Source organism: Hemitrygon akajei, chromosome 6 (genome assembly GCF_048418815.1).
Source record: "Hemitrygon akajei chromosome 6, sHemAka1.3, whole genome shotgun sequence".
In the NCBI taxonomy this organism is placed as follows: domain Eukaryota; kingdom Metazoa; phylum Chordata; class Chondrichthyes; order Myliobatiformes; family Dasyatidae; genus Hemitrygon; species Hemitrygon akajei.
In genome coordinates this window covers 169260218-169276716 of record NC_133129.1, presented here as the reverse complement: position 1 = coordinate 169276716, position 16499 = coordinate 169260218, and the positions used below count along the sequence as shown (strand labels likewise).

Genomic DNA, 16499 nt, shown 5'->3' with positions numbered 1-16499 from the left:
GTGCGGTTTTCTCAGTAGATTTGCGCTTAGTAAATCCCAGGCAATTTCCTTTGATGCACATTAAAAAAAATTTTCTTTATCTCGCACTTTGTGGAGTTACGTCCAGAGTACTCACTCTCAATCTAACCCTTGGAAGTCATCGGTTTTGTTTCTGTTCGATACAGCACTATAACAAAGTCTGAAGTCAAGCAGTCCTGATGAAAACTGTAATGTTTACTAGCGAGCAAACTATTGGTGAGTAAGTGGTACTTGATGGCCTAGTCAGTGATGCCTCCCATCACTTTGCTGATGACTGACATTATACTGTCAAAGCAATATTGCTAGGATTGAAAAACCTCGTTCTTTCAGGGCAGTGAATAGCCAGGCAATTCCCCATGTTGTCAGGTGGATATAAAGCAAATGTGCACCTAGTTCGAAGATCAAGTCAGCAGCTATTCAGTCTGGAAGTTATAAGGAACAGCACCTGGCCTTACCCAATGCTGTCTTCCAATCCTGGAAGTCATGGGTGTGGACTTCTTATAGTCTGATTTCTGTGCATGATGTGACTTCATGGAGATTGAGGAAGATAATCCACATGCACTCTTGGCTGAAGGCAGTTGGTAATGTGTTCAAACTTCTTCCAGTCACTCACTAGAGTCTGCCATGGTTGAGGTTTATGCTGAGGTTTCAAGTTCAAGCTTATTGTTGTTATAGGCTTATGTACACAGAATATATAGTATATACCATGAAAATGAACTTTATGCAGCAGCATCCCAGTACCTTGCAAAGGGAAGTAAAAAAAATACAGTTTACACACATTATTTATATAATGTCTGTCTGTGTGTGTTTATATATATAATTTATAGACACACACACACATACACAACAAGGATGTTGTCAAGACTTCAGAAATTAGGATATAGGGAAAGGTTGAATAGGTTAGGACTTTATTCCCTTAGGTGTAGGAAAATGTGGGGAGATTTGAAAACGACATACAACATTATGAGGGATATAGACAGGGTAAATGCAAGCAGACTTTTTCCACTGAAGTTGGGTGAGACTAGAACTAGAGCTCATAAGTTAAGGGCAAATGAAGAAACATTTAAGGGGAACCTGAGGGGGGACGTTCTTCACTCAGAAGGTGGTGCAGGTCTGGAATGACCTGCCAGCAGGCGTGGTGGATGCGGGTTAATTGTAACATTTAAACGAGGTTTGGATAAGTACGTGGATGGGAGGGATATGGAGAGAGGTACGGGTCAATGGGACTAGGCAGAATAAAAGTTTGGTATGGACTAGATAGGATGAAGGGCCTGATTTTTTTGCTGTAGGCTTCATAAATCTATGACTCTAAAAATTAACATAAATTTAAATTAACATAAATTATACATAACTTATAAGTGTGCAAATCAAAGCAAAATAAGCAACACCAGTGCACGATCAAGAGAGGAAAAAAATATCCTGTCTGAAAAAGTGTTGAGGTTTCACAGGTGGCTCAAGAACATGATGGCAATTGGAAAGAAGCTGTTATTGAACCATGAGGTGTGGGTAATTACAGAGTCTCCTTCCATTGAGAGCCATTTAAATACTCATCAGCATTCATTGCTGGATGGCGCATAAATTCTGATCCATTGTCAAGGGACTCAGCTTTGTCTATCACATTCTTAATTTATTCTTAAGCACAAAATACAGTTTTATGGTTTACCAATCTGGTAATACATTAGGAATTTCTGCTGCTGCTCCTGACATATTTTTCAAAGTTTCTTATTGTGCTGGGAATGATGCCTTAATTCATTTTAAGATACTGTAATTGTCTTTAATTATGACTAAGGACTTTCAGGTTGTGGTGGAAAACATTTGTATTTCTCTCAATTATATCCAAAACATCATGACTGTCTACTGTTGAGATTCTGAATCTATCTGCTTGTGCATTACTGCTATAAAAAAAGGCTGCTTAGAATCAGAATCAGGATTATTATCACCAGCATGTGACATGAAATGTGTTAACTTAGCAGCAGTTCAATGCAACACATAATATAGAATAATAATAATAAATAAATCTATCAACCAATCAATCAATCAATCTTATTCAATATTCTTTATATAGTATACGTATATTAAATAGATTTAAAATCATGCATACAAACAGAAATACTATTTTTTTTAAAAGTGAGGTAGTGTCCAAGAGTTCAATGTCCATTTGGGAATTGGATGGTAGAGGGGAAGAAGCTGTTCCTGAATCGCTGAGTGTGTGCCTTCAGGCTTCTGTACCTCCTACCTGATGGTAACAGTGAGAAAAGGGCATTCCTGGTGCTGGAGGTCCTTAATAATGACACTGCCCCTCTGAGGCACCGCTCTCTGAGGATGTCCTGGGTAATTTGTAGTTTAGTACCCAAGATGGAGCTGACTAGATTTACAACCTTCTGCAGCTTCTTTCAGTCCAGTGCAGTGGCCCCTCCATACCAGACAGTGATGCAGCCTGTCAGAATGTTCTCCATGGGTACATCTATTGAAGTTTTTGAGTGTATTTGTTGAGTGTATTTGTGTATTGTGATGCCAAATCTCTTCAAACTCCTAATAAAGTATAGCTGCTGTGTGGCCTTCTTTATAACTACATCAATGTGTTGGGACCAGGTTAGATCCTCAGAGATCTTGACACCCAGCATCTTGAAGCTGCTCACTCTCTCCACTTCTGATCCCTCTACGAGGATTGGTATGTGTTCCTTCATCTTACCCTTCCAGCAGTCCACAATCAGCTCTTTCATCTTACTGACGTTGAGTGCCAGGTTGTTGCTGCGGCACCACTCCACTAGTTGGCATATCTCACTCCTGTACACCCTCTCGTCACCATCTGAGATTCTACCAACAGTGGTTGTATCGTCAGCAAATTTATAGATGGTATTTGAGCTATGCCTAGCTACACAGTCATGGATATCTCAAGAGTAGAGCAGTGGGCTAAGCACACACCCCTGAGGTACAGTGGTGTTGATCGTCAGCATAAATGGATGGGACTCATTCCCCACAAGGAAATATTTGGTGGTCATTCCAACAGCCCTATCACAAATAAATATAACTGCTAGAAGTAGACTAGTAGGGCAATGTCAAGTAAGTATTCTCTTCTATTGGCTCTTTCACCTCACTGCAGCCCAAGTGTGGTGATTACACCATTCAGGACCTTTGTCAGTATTGGCTTCTACTTATGGGAGACATGGACACTTCCACACAAAGTGCATTCTAGAGTCACTGAGTTATATAGCATGGAAATAGGCCCTTTGGCCCAACTTGCCCATGCTGACCAAGTTGGCTCTTGGACTGTGTCATCTACTCCACCTCTACCACTTCCTCTAGCAGCTCATTCCTGACCTCTGTGCGAAAAATTTCCCCCCACTCACCTTAAATTTATGCTTTCTAGTTATAGACTCCCCTTCTCTGAGAAAATGACAGTGGTAATATGTTTTATGCCCCTCATGACTTTATATACAAATATAGGTCACATCTCAGCAACCTATATTCCAGGGAAGCTGAGGGGTGACCTAATGGAGGTACAGTATGTTAGAATGATTTTTGGGTTTAGGACATACACATTTAGCAATTGACTTTGGCTACCTGTCTTCACATCTGAATACGTATTGTGGATTTAATTTGGAATGCAGCTCTGAACAATGTGTTCCAAAAAACAGTGATCCCAGACCAGACAATGCTGATTAAAATTCATTTGGATGTCTGTGGTGTGGATGTGATTCAGAAGATGTGAAGGTTGTATGTAGTTTCAAAGAAAACATTGGCCATACATTGTAAATATGGAGTTGTCCTTTGATGTCTGGCACATAATATATTGAGCTCCATGATGGGCCAACAGACCTTTTGACCAAAAGCATCTCTAAACTATGCCTGCTGCACCTTGTTTTATCGATTTAAGAAGATGCTTTGTATCTACCAGTAATTTTCTCCAGTGACTTCATTTACACAACAACACAGTATATAAAATCATCTTCATCACTGCCCACAGCAAATTTCCTGCCATCACTCTACACTGGGGAAATTCACAGTAATTGAAGTATAGTTGTTTTATGGGCAATATCACTGATACGAGATTTTCATGCTAAATTTACTTAATTACTCGAATTTAAATTTCTTATCTGTCACTGTACTGCAAGATTCAAATACTTGGCTCTCAAACAGACGAAGTTCTCTGGATGATTAATCCAGTAACAGTCGCTATTAGCATCCGTTAACACTTCCAAAGAAGAGAGAGCATTTTGTTTTGTGGATTGCAGCGGATGCTGTACGTTGGAGGTGTGATGTGGTATGAGAAGATGATTTAAAATGTCTCTTTAAGTGAAATTGTGCAAGCCTTTGAAGGACCTGATCCTCTCTTTCTCTCTTTTCTCTTCTCGTCTAGAATGGAAATACTTGCTGCTCAGTCGATGTGGCGTGCCTCTACAATAACTGAATCTTACTTCCTGGACTGGTCTCCTTCCTGTGCGGACGGCGCAGGTAATCATGAAAACATACCGCAGAAAGGCCCTCACATTGTAGAAGCAAAAGCTATCAAACTGAGCAAGATCTCCAAGAATTTGTGTGTCGTGGAACAACCCTGCACTTCTATGGCTCTCCAGTTAAATATGTTTCACTTTCAACTCAAGGTTGGGACCCATTACCATGCTGTTAGCAAATAACACTTCTATATTTTTTACAGAATTTTGGTGGCTATGTGTGAAAAACTGGATTGTTATATCTGACCTTATAGATAATATCTGTCCAGATTTGTTGTCCTGTTTCTTTGTAAATCAATTATCTGAAATACTGTGTAATAACCGTTTGAGCACTGAATGTCTTCTGCTGTTTTTAAAATTCATGCATTTCTGTCAAACAATCCAACAAATTAGATACCATTGAAATTGAGTGCTGAACATAATGAAGAAATAGAGTAAGAAAATTAAAAAATGTGTCATTTTCTTTTTTGGAAGAAGAATCCAAACTGGTTCTAGTGAACCAATCCTCAATTTAGTTAGACTGGGATTTGAAGTAGACTGTTCTTCAGGGATAAAATAATTTCCATTTCATTACCAGATGAATGATATACGCTCAGTGGCACATTATTAGTTACACCTGCTTGTTAATACAAATATTTAATCAACCAATCATGTGGTAGCAACTCAGTGCAGAAATGCATGCAGTTATAGGCAAGAGGTTCAATTGTTGTTCTGACCAAATGTCAAAATGAGGAAGAAATGTGATCTATGTGACCATGGAATGATTGTGTTGATGCCAGACAGGATGGTTTGAGTATCTGAGAAACTACTGATATCCTCAGATTTTCCTGCAGAACAGTCTTTAGAGTTTACAGAGAATAGTGCTAAATAAAAACAAGAAAAAAATAATCCAGTGAGCAGTTGTTCTGTGGGCAAAACAATCTTGTTAATGAGAGAGATCAGAGCTGAATGTTCAGACTGTTTCAAGCTAACAGGTAATTCAAAAGGTCTTGTGTTAGAACAGTGGTGTGCAAAAGAGCATCTTCAAATGCACAACACGTCAACTTTGAAGTGGATGGGCAATAGCAGCAGAAGAGCACATTGGGTTCTGCACCTGTACCTAATAAAATAGCCACTGAATGTACATGTACATCCCTTTTCAAAGGAACAACAAATCTAAATTGGCAGTGTAATTCTCTCCAACGATGTAGTAATCAAAGCTAATATGAGCATTGAAACAGGCTAAAATTTTTATCTTCTTGAAAATCAGAATTAAACAAATAACCTTTAGCTTCTGTTTTTGGAATTTTAAGCACTTTTCTTTCTCTTATGCATTGATTTTTCTGCTGTTGAGTTTTCATAGCAACTAATTGGGGGATCTTTTTAAGATAACATATGTGTGGTTGATTGTATTGTTTGATTATGTCACTCTTATTGACCTGCTGCATTAATCCCAGCAACCAAAACATAGAAAGACCCATAAGTGTTCTCCAATGGGGTTACGGGCACTTTGGAGAAATTCCAGAAACTTTAAAGCCATTGTATATCAAACATTTGCACTGCCTGTGTGAATCCAAACTGGAAGTGATTTATTCACAGGATATTTCCTGTAATTATGAAGCAGTACCAATAAACAATGCTAAAATTAACTCTAATTACTTCTGAGTCACAGCCACCGTAATTTCGTAAATGTACTAGCATCAGCTATGACTCTGATTCATTTATCAGATCAGATCAATGTACTGCTTCAGATACGTCTTGACACTGTCTTTAACTCGGTGCTTTACGTTGTAAGAATGAACAAGTAACCTAGTGTGATGTTGTAATTCTGGATTAAGGGTGCCGTCTTTTGAATGCAGCACTACATTTGACGTAAAAGATGCCTCAATTAATTGTGGAAGTCCAGCAGGGTGTGGCTAATACATATCTCTCAATCAATACCTTGAGCAGATAGCGTAGTCAGTGTTACTTACAGGACATCACTGTGTGAAAGCATGCTGTAATTTTTGTTAAAAACAATGATTACATTCCAAATATATCTTATTGACTCTAAACATTTTTGCAAGACTTGATATCATGAAAGTGTTAAATAAATGTATATTCTTTCATTATGGTTCATCTTTCTAATAAAAGTAGCCAATGATGGAAGAACCTCATCAAGGACTGTGTAAATCAGATACAAATTCATCAGTCTCCAGAAAAACAAAATAAAAATTTCATGACATATGTCAGTGGTATTAAACCTGATTCTTATTCTAATTCCGAGAGTCTAGTTATAATTTGTGGTTTTGTTTTTGCAAAGTTACAACTCAGTTTTTAGGAAGAAGTTGGACAGAAGATTTTCAGAGCAGAACAAAGGAAGAGAGGTTTCACTTTCATGAAGAAACTGAAAAAATTAACTGATCCTGTTATCACAGTTTATGAGCTTGGTCCAGTTAAGATCGTGGTCAAGGTAGTCCCCTGAATGTTGATTGTGGGACTCAGTATTTCCAATACCATTGAATGTCGGATAGGTAGTTAGACTTCTGACATTGCTTGGATTTCTTGTGGCATATTTGTGCCAATGCTTGAACATTGCCAGTGATTTGCTGCATGAAGGTGTAGGCTTCACTAGTGTTGAAGAAATGCAATTTTTTAATTTATTTATCGAAATACAGCATGGAATAGGCCCTTCTGGCCCTTTTAGCCATTCTGCCCAACAATCCCCTGATTTAATCTGTGCTAATCACAGGACAATTTTAAAATGACAAATAACCTAACAACCGTACATCTTTGGACTGTGGGAGGAAACCAGATCACCTGGAGTAAAGCCACTCAGTCACAGAAGAATGTACAAACACCTTACAGGCAGCAGTGGGAATTGATCCTAGGTCATGTGTACTGTAAAGTGTTGAGCTGACCACTAAACTACCATGCTGCAGTAAATATCCACACTTATCGGAGTTGGAGGCAGAGTTAAGATGGTGCTAAATGGCAACTCCTTTGCTTGCATCTTCAGAAACAGCTCTACTTCCATCTTTAAAATCTTTATTTTTCCCTTTCAGGGTTCTTTTGAAGACCCTGACCTGGAGTTACACGCTGACTACGGTTCTTTGCAGGAATGGGACCCGTTCTTGGGGTTTCACGACTCAGCTGTTATTGTTCGGCATGCCAAGGGTTCATGACATTGAGAGAAGACCAAGCTGAAGACAGCCAGGTGGAAGCATTAGTTCGGCTTGTCTGGCTGGGCGTGCTTGCAAGTCACCCTGCTGAGCCCTGCAGTGAAGGCATTCTGTGGGTCTGCAGCCTCACACAATGAATGTTGATTCAGAAAATTCTAAAGGCGCAGAAGAAAGCTTCCCGACTGAGCAGTTGATAGTCACATTTTTTAATCTTTCCCCAGAGCCCTGCAAATGATTTTCTCTCAAGCCTCCATGCAATTCCTTTTTGAATGCTCTGGGTAATTCAGTTTCCATTCTCTTTTGGCTTCGGCCTCCAGTCCATAACCTTAATGCATAATAAATATGTCACTTTCCTCCTTACATCTTTTGTCCATCGCTTTAAAACAAAACTGCCTGATCTCGGAAGCATCTGCTAAAGGAAATAGCTTGTCACTTTTCACCCTATTTAAACCAATCGTAATCATGTAGGCTTATGTTGGGATCCAAGAATATGCACAACTTTCACAGTCTAAGCCTTTAACTGAAATCCCTGAATACTGGAACCAGTCTAACTAAATTTCTCCTGCTGTCTGACTTGGATCTTCATGGCAATTCAATGCCTGTAGACTCTTCTCATGATGGACTTTTTATTTCTCACTTGTTTTGCTGAAGATCGTGGGCATGCTATGTTGGCACCAGAATGTGTGGTGACACTTTTGCGCTGCCCTGCAGCACCCCCTCGGGTGTTAACGCAAACAACACATTTCACTGTATGTTTCAAAGTACATGTGATAAACAAACTTGAATCTTGAACTGGAATTTTGAGTCTTTGCTGCCTCTTCATTTCTTCTGAATTTTTGGTTTGTTCTGTTACCCACACCTCCCACTATCACCACTATCCCTCCTCGTGGCTGCACCGTTCAAGTGGATTTTGCAGGTCATAATAATTTGCAAAGAGCTAATTCAGCAACTGTGTTTGTAAGCACATAAAAGATTTCTAATTCTTGCATGTGGTAGCTTCAGTATCCAAGTTAAATTATGACAAAAAGGTGAAAAGGTATGTTTAACTCCATGAACTGGGGATGAAGGATGGAGTTCAAGATCTAAGTCATCGGTTACTTGAAATAACTTCTTCCCTCCTTAAGAGACATGCTAGGGGTAGTGGTAGAGGCAAATACATTAGAACATAAGAACGTAAGAAATAGGAACAGGAGTAAGCTATCTGGCCCATCAAGCCTGCTCCACCATTCAATATGATCATGGCCATGGACTCATCTCCACCTACCTGCCTTCTTCCCATAACCCTTAATTCCCTTATTATCCAATCTCATCTTACATATACTTACTGAGGTAACCTCTGCTGCTTTATTGGGCAGAGAATTCCACAGATAGAAGCATTTAAGAAACACTTAGACACATGGATGATCGAAAAATAGAGAGCTGTGTAGGAGGGAAGGGTTAGATTGATCTTTGAATAGTTAAAAAGTTGGCACATTATCAGCTGAAGGGTGTGTTCTGTGCTGTAATGTTCTAGGTTCAAGTAATCTATACTAGTATCCTTGGATAAGCTCTTGTACCTCATAATGAACTTGCTCCAATATAAGTGGGTATGAATGATATGAATCACCCCACTGAAATGCAGCTCCTGAATACATTTAAGATTAGCTTCTTTGAAATGACCTGGGAGTTGTTAGCAAAGTGCAAATATATCTAATCACATCTCTGAAAGCTAGCCTCTTCATACGGTTATTTGGAGGAATCACATTTCGAGCATGGTGCACTTCACATGTTACTACAAAAGTAAATAATCTGCTACTGTGTTTATCAGCCAACAAGGACTGATTGCACTTGACAACACATCCATCACATATATTTCTTGGCAATATCACAACCTATCTGGTATTTGCTCCCATTTGGATGTAGAAAGGCTGTTTTCCGCAGAGAATTCAGCTGTGGGTCAATGCCAAAAGTTAAAAGGACATCTGCTATTAACATGCACCATGAAGCTGGCATGGTTTGGTTCATCTGCTACGAACACACCATCAAGCTGGCACAGTATGTTTTAGCTGCATAGACTATAGTAAATGTCTGCTGTAGGCAGGCTGGAATAATGGCATACGTTCAATAGTTTGAAGATATTTTTGTCCAAGACACGTTGTATAACTAGATCTCCTTTGTTCGTCTCCTCTCCTCATTTTTATCTTTTTTCTTTGTTTCTAATTCTGTCTTTTTTTCTTGCTTCCCTTGTTGATTGATTTCTACTACTTATTTTTCCTTCATTTTCCTTTCTTTCTTTATTTCTTTCTTTATGCTACCCTACTTCCATTCATTATTTCTTTTATTTCCATTTCTTTCAGTGGACTTATATAAAAAGCAAACATCTTTACAATAAACTTCATGTTGCGCCATTTCAAACTCAACATCTATCAACAATCAGGCTACTTTGTCATGGCTGGATACACAAAGCTGCATTAATTCTTTATTATTTATCTCGAGAAATTCATTCTCTCGGGAATCTTTGATTCGCTAGAAGATGGAAAGCCATCATCTACCCATCCCACGCCTGATGTCATAGAGCTCTACTGCATTGCAGCTTCCCTTCAATGCATCATCTCCAATTCAGTCATCAAGTTCCTACTGATACCAGTCCCATTTATCGGCATTTGGTCTCTGATCTGCTATTTATTATCCCTCCATAGATGCTACCTGACTTGTTGAGACCCTCCAGCATTTTGTATTTGCTGTTCAAGTTTCCAGAAACTTCAAAATCTCTTGAGTCTCTGATCTATGTTTATGCTTATTCAGAAGCTTCTTAAAAAAAGTACCTCCTTCCATCACCTTCTCAGGCCAGATCACAACCATGTGCTCAATGAAAGTATTCTTCCATCAAATTCCTCTCTTTAAACTCTGCCCTTTATTTTTGTTCGACATCTCTGTTATGGAAGAGAAATATTTATCACTATTTACCATATCTGTGCTCCTCTTTGTATACCTTTATTAGGTCACTCCTCAACCTCATCTGCTCTAAGGAAAACAAACTAGCCCAGGAGTTCCCAACCTAGGGTAAATAGATCGCTCAGTTAATGGTAAGTTTCCATGGCATAAAAAAGGTTGGGAACTCCTGAAGTAGCCTATCTAGTCTCTTAATTTTCTAAGATTTTCCTTTTTTTTGTGAATCTTCTCTGTACTTCTCCAGTGCAATGATGTCCTCCAGGAAGTGTAGAGGAGGCTTGACCCAAAAGCAGAGCAGCAGAGACGATACAGCGGCGAATGATAACGTTAATAATTGACTGCAAAATAACAAGCCGTGAGGACACAAGAGAGAACAGAAACTAAACACAACAGGAAACAAGGTAAACTTTAGACAGGGATAGTGAAAGCTTGGAGCAACTGTTTGAGACAGGCTGATTTGATGAATGAACAAGGTCTGTGGATGAGAACTGGGATTTAATTAGGCTGAAGGTTATGAGTCTGGAATGAGTGGCAGGAGAATTCAATAGCTGGCTAGCGACTGGGAACTGTATGCATGGGCAGGCTTGGAGGTGTGACCAGGAGCAAGTCTGACAGACACACTCTACATGGACGGCCCAGAATGATTCAGTTAGGTCCGCTGGAACTCATTAACCGGCGATGGATCCAAAATCTCACTAGACAGCAGCAAAGACCTCTCCTCCAGGCACTCCTCAAACTCCTTCCTGGTTGACCAGGTACAGCACGCTCCATCCACAGAGACATGAATCCATCAACGGACAAACCTTGCACACTGGACCACTGTCCACCATCCTTGGTTCCAGGGGTGCAGGCTCACGTGGGTTGGGTGGTCCATAGACAACAGGCTTGATGCAGAACACATGGAAGGTAGGTCTACTCCTGTGGGATGGTGGCAGCTGGAGACTGCAAGTGACTGGATTGATGTGATGGGTGATCTTGAAGGAATTAATGAACTGAGGTGAGAGCTTGCAGGAGTCAGAGCCCAGGGTTAGATCTCAGGTGGTCAACATTCCGCAGGTCAGAGTAGTCTGGCTGGGCACCAAGGGCAGTCATTATTGCTGGCAGTAATCACAATTACTGGCTAGGTTGGCCTTCTATGCCCTGTCCAAGCACTCCACCAGCAGCAAACCAAAGCCTTTGTGGAGGGGACCTCCATCATGGGCTTCTCTGTGGAGAACGGTGGGGGGGGGGGGGTTGTTAGTAGCCATGAAGCTCTTCAAAGGGTGACATACCCATGGCAGAGGAGGTGTGCCGATTGTGGGACAGCTCGGCCCAGAGCAGATGCTTCTTCCATGTGGAAGGGCTAGAGACAGCAAAGCATTGCAGAAATTTCTCCACTCACTGATTGTCTCTTTCTGACTGACCAGTGGTCTGTGGATGATATACAGAGGTCAAACTCACTGAAAGGCATCATCATGTATTTGTAATGGCCTGAGGGTGTTTTGAACACAGTCTTCTCATTCCTCTGGCCAATGTAGATCAGAGTTTATGCACTCCAGTTGGTGAACACCTGGGTCCTGTAAAGTATTTCAAAAGTGTTGCTCATCAAGGGGAGAGGGTATTGGTTCTTAATAGTGATTTTGTTGAGTCCATGGTAGTCAAGGCAGGAACAAAGACCCTCAACTTAATTTTTGACAAAGAAGTATCCTGGGACTGGGATGTACGAATGAAGCAGTGCTGTAGCTCTTCAGTGATCCATTCATGGCTTAGAGAGACCAGACTGCCTAGAAGAGAGGTGATGCTTGGGAGGAAGTTGGTTGCTGAGTTGTGTGTCCTGTGAGGAGGCAGAATGCTAGCCTCCCTTTTACCTAAAGTGACGGCTACGTTGTGATATCCCCATGGGTTTTTGGTGAAGTTGAGGGTTTCCTCTATCTCCAAAGAATTATGGGGTGAAATCAACTGAGGTTGCAGGCACGTGTTCTAGCAGGTTGGTCCCCAACTCAGCAGTGCACCGGATGACCAGGAGAAATGAGGGTCGTGAGTGGAGAGCCAGGGGTAACCCAAGGCAGGAGGAGTGTTGGGTGAGTCAGTCAGGAGGAATTGGATGGATTCACTGTGCTCTCTGATGCTCATGTATTTAGGCCCTGTCCACGCTTTGGCTATCCCTGACCCCAAGGGATGTCCCTCAATACCATGATGTTGAAGGGGTGAGAGACAGGTTTGGTAGTGGGTCCGAGCTGCACAAAGAGAGTCTAGTCTAGAAAATGGCCTGCTGCACCAGAATGCACCAAAGCCTCCTGTAGGACCAATGGTGTGTGGAGTAGGACACAAAGACTGATATGGGCTATGGTGCTAGAAGGAGAGGCTGGGTAGAGCTTGCTAGATAGGAGGTCCATCGCCTCTACTTGGAGGTAGCGTTTACCCATACACAGTGGGAATTTGGTGTGTTGGTGGTAGGCTGCTCTGTAGTAGCCACATAAGTTGCTTCTCCACCAATGTTAATGCTCTTGAGGAATTAAGGAAGCTCTCCCTACCTGCCTGCGTTCTGGAGGCTTTGGTGATGATCTGCAGAGTCATTCCATAAGATGCTTGTCAACATGGATGGCCAGAATGATGAGGCTTTTGAGGTCAGTGGACATCTCTCAGGTAGATAGCTGATCTTTCAAGTGCTCCATGAGGCCGTGATGGTCATGGGCTGGCAACGCTTCTTCATTTCAACCATGATCCTCCACAAGAGACCTGAATTCCACAGTGTAATCCAGCACAGAGCATGAGCCTTAACATGGGTGAAGTATCAGATCTGCTGCCTCCCTTCCACTTCCCAGATAGGCAAAAACCCAGCACATCTCAGCATTGAAATCATCATAGTTGTTGCAATTGGTGGCTTCATTGTTCCAGTGGCCTAAGCCAGCCAAGAGAGAGATGAGGAGAGCACTCTTGACCTGGTCTGAAGAATTCAGAGATGGCTGGAGTTCAACATGTAAGACACGCTGGGACAGGAAATTGTGGCATTGGTTTGGAGATCTATTGAAGCGTTCAGTCATGGGAATCCGGGGCTCAGATTGAGGAGGTTGACTGGTGCAGAGTTGCTGCTGTAAGGCAGAGAGTTGGATGAGAGTGGCAGAAAAATGGTCAATGGTTTCCAGCTGCTTCTGGGTCGTGCACTCGTGTCAGCGGACAATTTTCTTGAGGAGAGCATACTCTGCAGAGTTAGTCACGAGCTTCACTCATTTTACTAGGAAATCTAGAGGAGGCTTGACCCAAAAGCAGAGTAGTAGAGTCGATTCAGCAGGGAACAATAACTGATAATAAACTGCAAAATAATGAGCTACAAGGGGCCACCAAACAAGAGACAACAGAAACTAAACACAACAAGCATCAAGATAAACTTTAGGCAGGGAGAGTGAAAGCTTGGAGCAACAGGTTGATGCAGGCTGGTTTGATGAGTGAACAAGGCCTGTGGCTGAGAACTGGAATTAAATAGGCTGCAGGTGATGAGTCTGGAATGAGCGGCCGGTCAATCCTATTAGCTGGATGAAGAAGAGGAGGTGCGTGCATGTGCAGGCTGGGAGGTGTCAGCAAGAGCAGGCCTAATACTTTCCTATAGTATGGTAATCAGGACAGAACACAGCATTCCAGCAATGGCCACACAAATGTTTTATGAAGTTCTACCATGACCTCCAGGCTCTGATATTCTATGCCCATCTAGTGAAGGCAACATTCCTGTATGTTTTTTTAACCAGATTATTTATGTATGTCACCTTTTACATCAATTCTCCCAGAGCCCTACCATCTATAATAAATCTACTTTGATAAAAAATTACACTGACAATAATTTACTTTATGGTTTGCTTATCATAATTTTTATTTATTATAATTTACTTTATGAAAATAAATTTACTTTGACTTTGATATATGGTGTATATCTAACTTCTATTATTAGACCACTGAAAAGAAAACACCTTGCATGTATCAGGACTAAATTCCAATTGCTACTGCTCTGCCCGACGTACTCAGCCGATCAATATTGCTTTGTAACCTAAAGCTATTCTCCTCACCTCTTTTGAATGTTATACAACACAAGAAATTTGATACCTTGAAGTGTACTTCCCCTTACATCTATTTAAATTTCATTTTGCATCGTTTAGCATTTTGACTACTGGTTTGTCTTATCCATTTATCTGTGAAGTTAATGGTGAAGTTTGAAAATTGTTAACTCCTTACCCTCCAGTAGAAATTTAGAACTGACTTTTAACCATTTAGTCATATGTTATTTTAAGATGCTTAGGAACAATTCAATTTATGCAGTGTGGCAAGACAAGTGAGAATAGTTCTGAATGGTTTGGAGCATTGATCCAGAATTTCTTCATACTTGTCAATACTCCATCAGCAAACATGTTTGGGGAATGAGGGGAAAAATTTAAACTGGGCATATTCAAGTGTAACTACGGCAGTTGAGAAGCCAGAGACACCTCTTAGAAAATCACAGGGAAGCTAACTGGTTACAAAGTGATGCCACAATGTGTCCCATGGTAACGGTCTGGTGGTATACTGATGAAATTGCGCAGGTAAAATGCAGGAGAAACTCAGCAGGTCAGGCAGCATCCATGAAATGAATAAACAGTCAAAGATTTGGGCTGAGATCCTTCATTAGGCTGAAGTAACTTATTTACCTCATTATGAGGTCCTCCGTCGTTTGGGGTTGATCGTGGCAAAGCGATATGGAGAGCAAGCTATTGTCCTTGCAGCGGGCTCCCCCTCTCCATGCAGTTAATGAATCCAAAGGAACAGCAGAGACAGATGTGGTTTGTCACCACTGGCGTTGCAGGAGTTGCCAGTCAGTGTTGCGCTCAACATACGACTGCCTTAGGAACTCCAGCTCCAGATGTTTACTTGGGGCTTATGCCCAAAGCCTTCCCCATGAGTGGGTATAGCCGCAAGGCAGCAGAAGTTTGAGTTCAGAGTTTTCCTTCTCCTAGATGAGCTGCCAACCATGGCTGACAAACCCATCTGCCTGAAGCAACTGGTTTTAAGGTGCCAGTAACCTTCCTTTGCCTCATCTCCTGTCAGTAGAAATGGTTCCGCCAGGCTTAGCAACTGAGCCACATGTGAAGGCCAGGAACTGGACTGAGTTGTCAAAGGCTTTTTGGGACATGCACCATTGGGACCGTTAAATAGGTAGTGGCAATTTATACCCACTTCTTCTGCCGGCTATAACAACCCTCAAGAAACCAACTCATCAGTAAAGCCAAATGATCTCATGAACCTGCTTCAAAATGTATAATTCTAACTCAGCTGCAATTTCCTGCATTTTTTAATATCCACAGTATCAAATATCTATGTCAAATTTTCAATGAGTAAATATCAGGCCCTGGGGTACAAAATTCTAAAATGTTAGAAGCTTTCTCTGGAAGAAATGTTTTTCTCAACACACGTTTAATTTGCTGATCCTTTATTCTATGGTTGTGACCCTTAATTTAGCCATCCACGTGATCCATCATGACCCTTAGAAGTGCAGACGTTTCAATGAGATAATTCTTCCAGTTGCTTGAGAATATTAAGTGTAATCTCCCTGATCTCTCTTCACAGGGCAAGTACTGGTTCCCAGGAAGATGCCTACTAAACTCTTCAATGCATTGTCTCACTGAGATGATTCAATTATTGTTCATGTTTATGTTTTGCCAAAGTAGTATTATGTTTTCATAATCATACACTGCAGCTTTAAAAATATACATCATATCTGTGTAAGTGCATTTTGCATCTCCATATACTGTATATATTGCCTTGTGAAAAGAACACTTTATACATATATCGAGGGGAAGGTAATGAGAACTAGCTGAATTCCAGTACAACATGTTTGATTTGAATTGCTTAACATTTAGCTGGGAGGATTTTCTTCCTTCTAAGCAATATGATTTAGTAATGACACAATTCATTAGGAGGTCAGCATATGAATTTTGAAGAATTTCTCTGCCCA

General features: G+C 41.0%; 1 protein-coding gene across 6 annotated transcripts in view; it reads left to right on the top strand.

The window, feature by feature from the left end:
- LOC140729684 (protein kinase C-binding protein NELL1-like) overlaps nt 1–6677 on the top strand; it is a 915540-nt gene extending 908863 nt beyond the window's left edge. For all 6 annotated transcript variants that reach the window (XM_073049744.1, XM_073049741.1, XM_073049746.1 and 3 more), the window contains one exon: nt 4379–6677. In XM_073049744.1, coding sequence (XP_072905845.1) covers nt 4379–4429 — 51 coding nt within the window. In that variant the 3' untranslated portion in view covers nt 4430–6677. The remainder of the gene's footprint in view (nt 1–4378) is intronic.
- The last annotated feature ends 9822 nt before the right edge of the window (nt 6678–16499 follow it).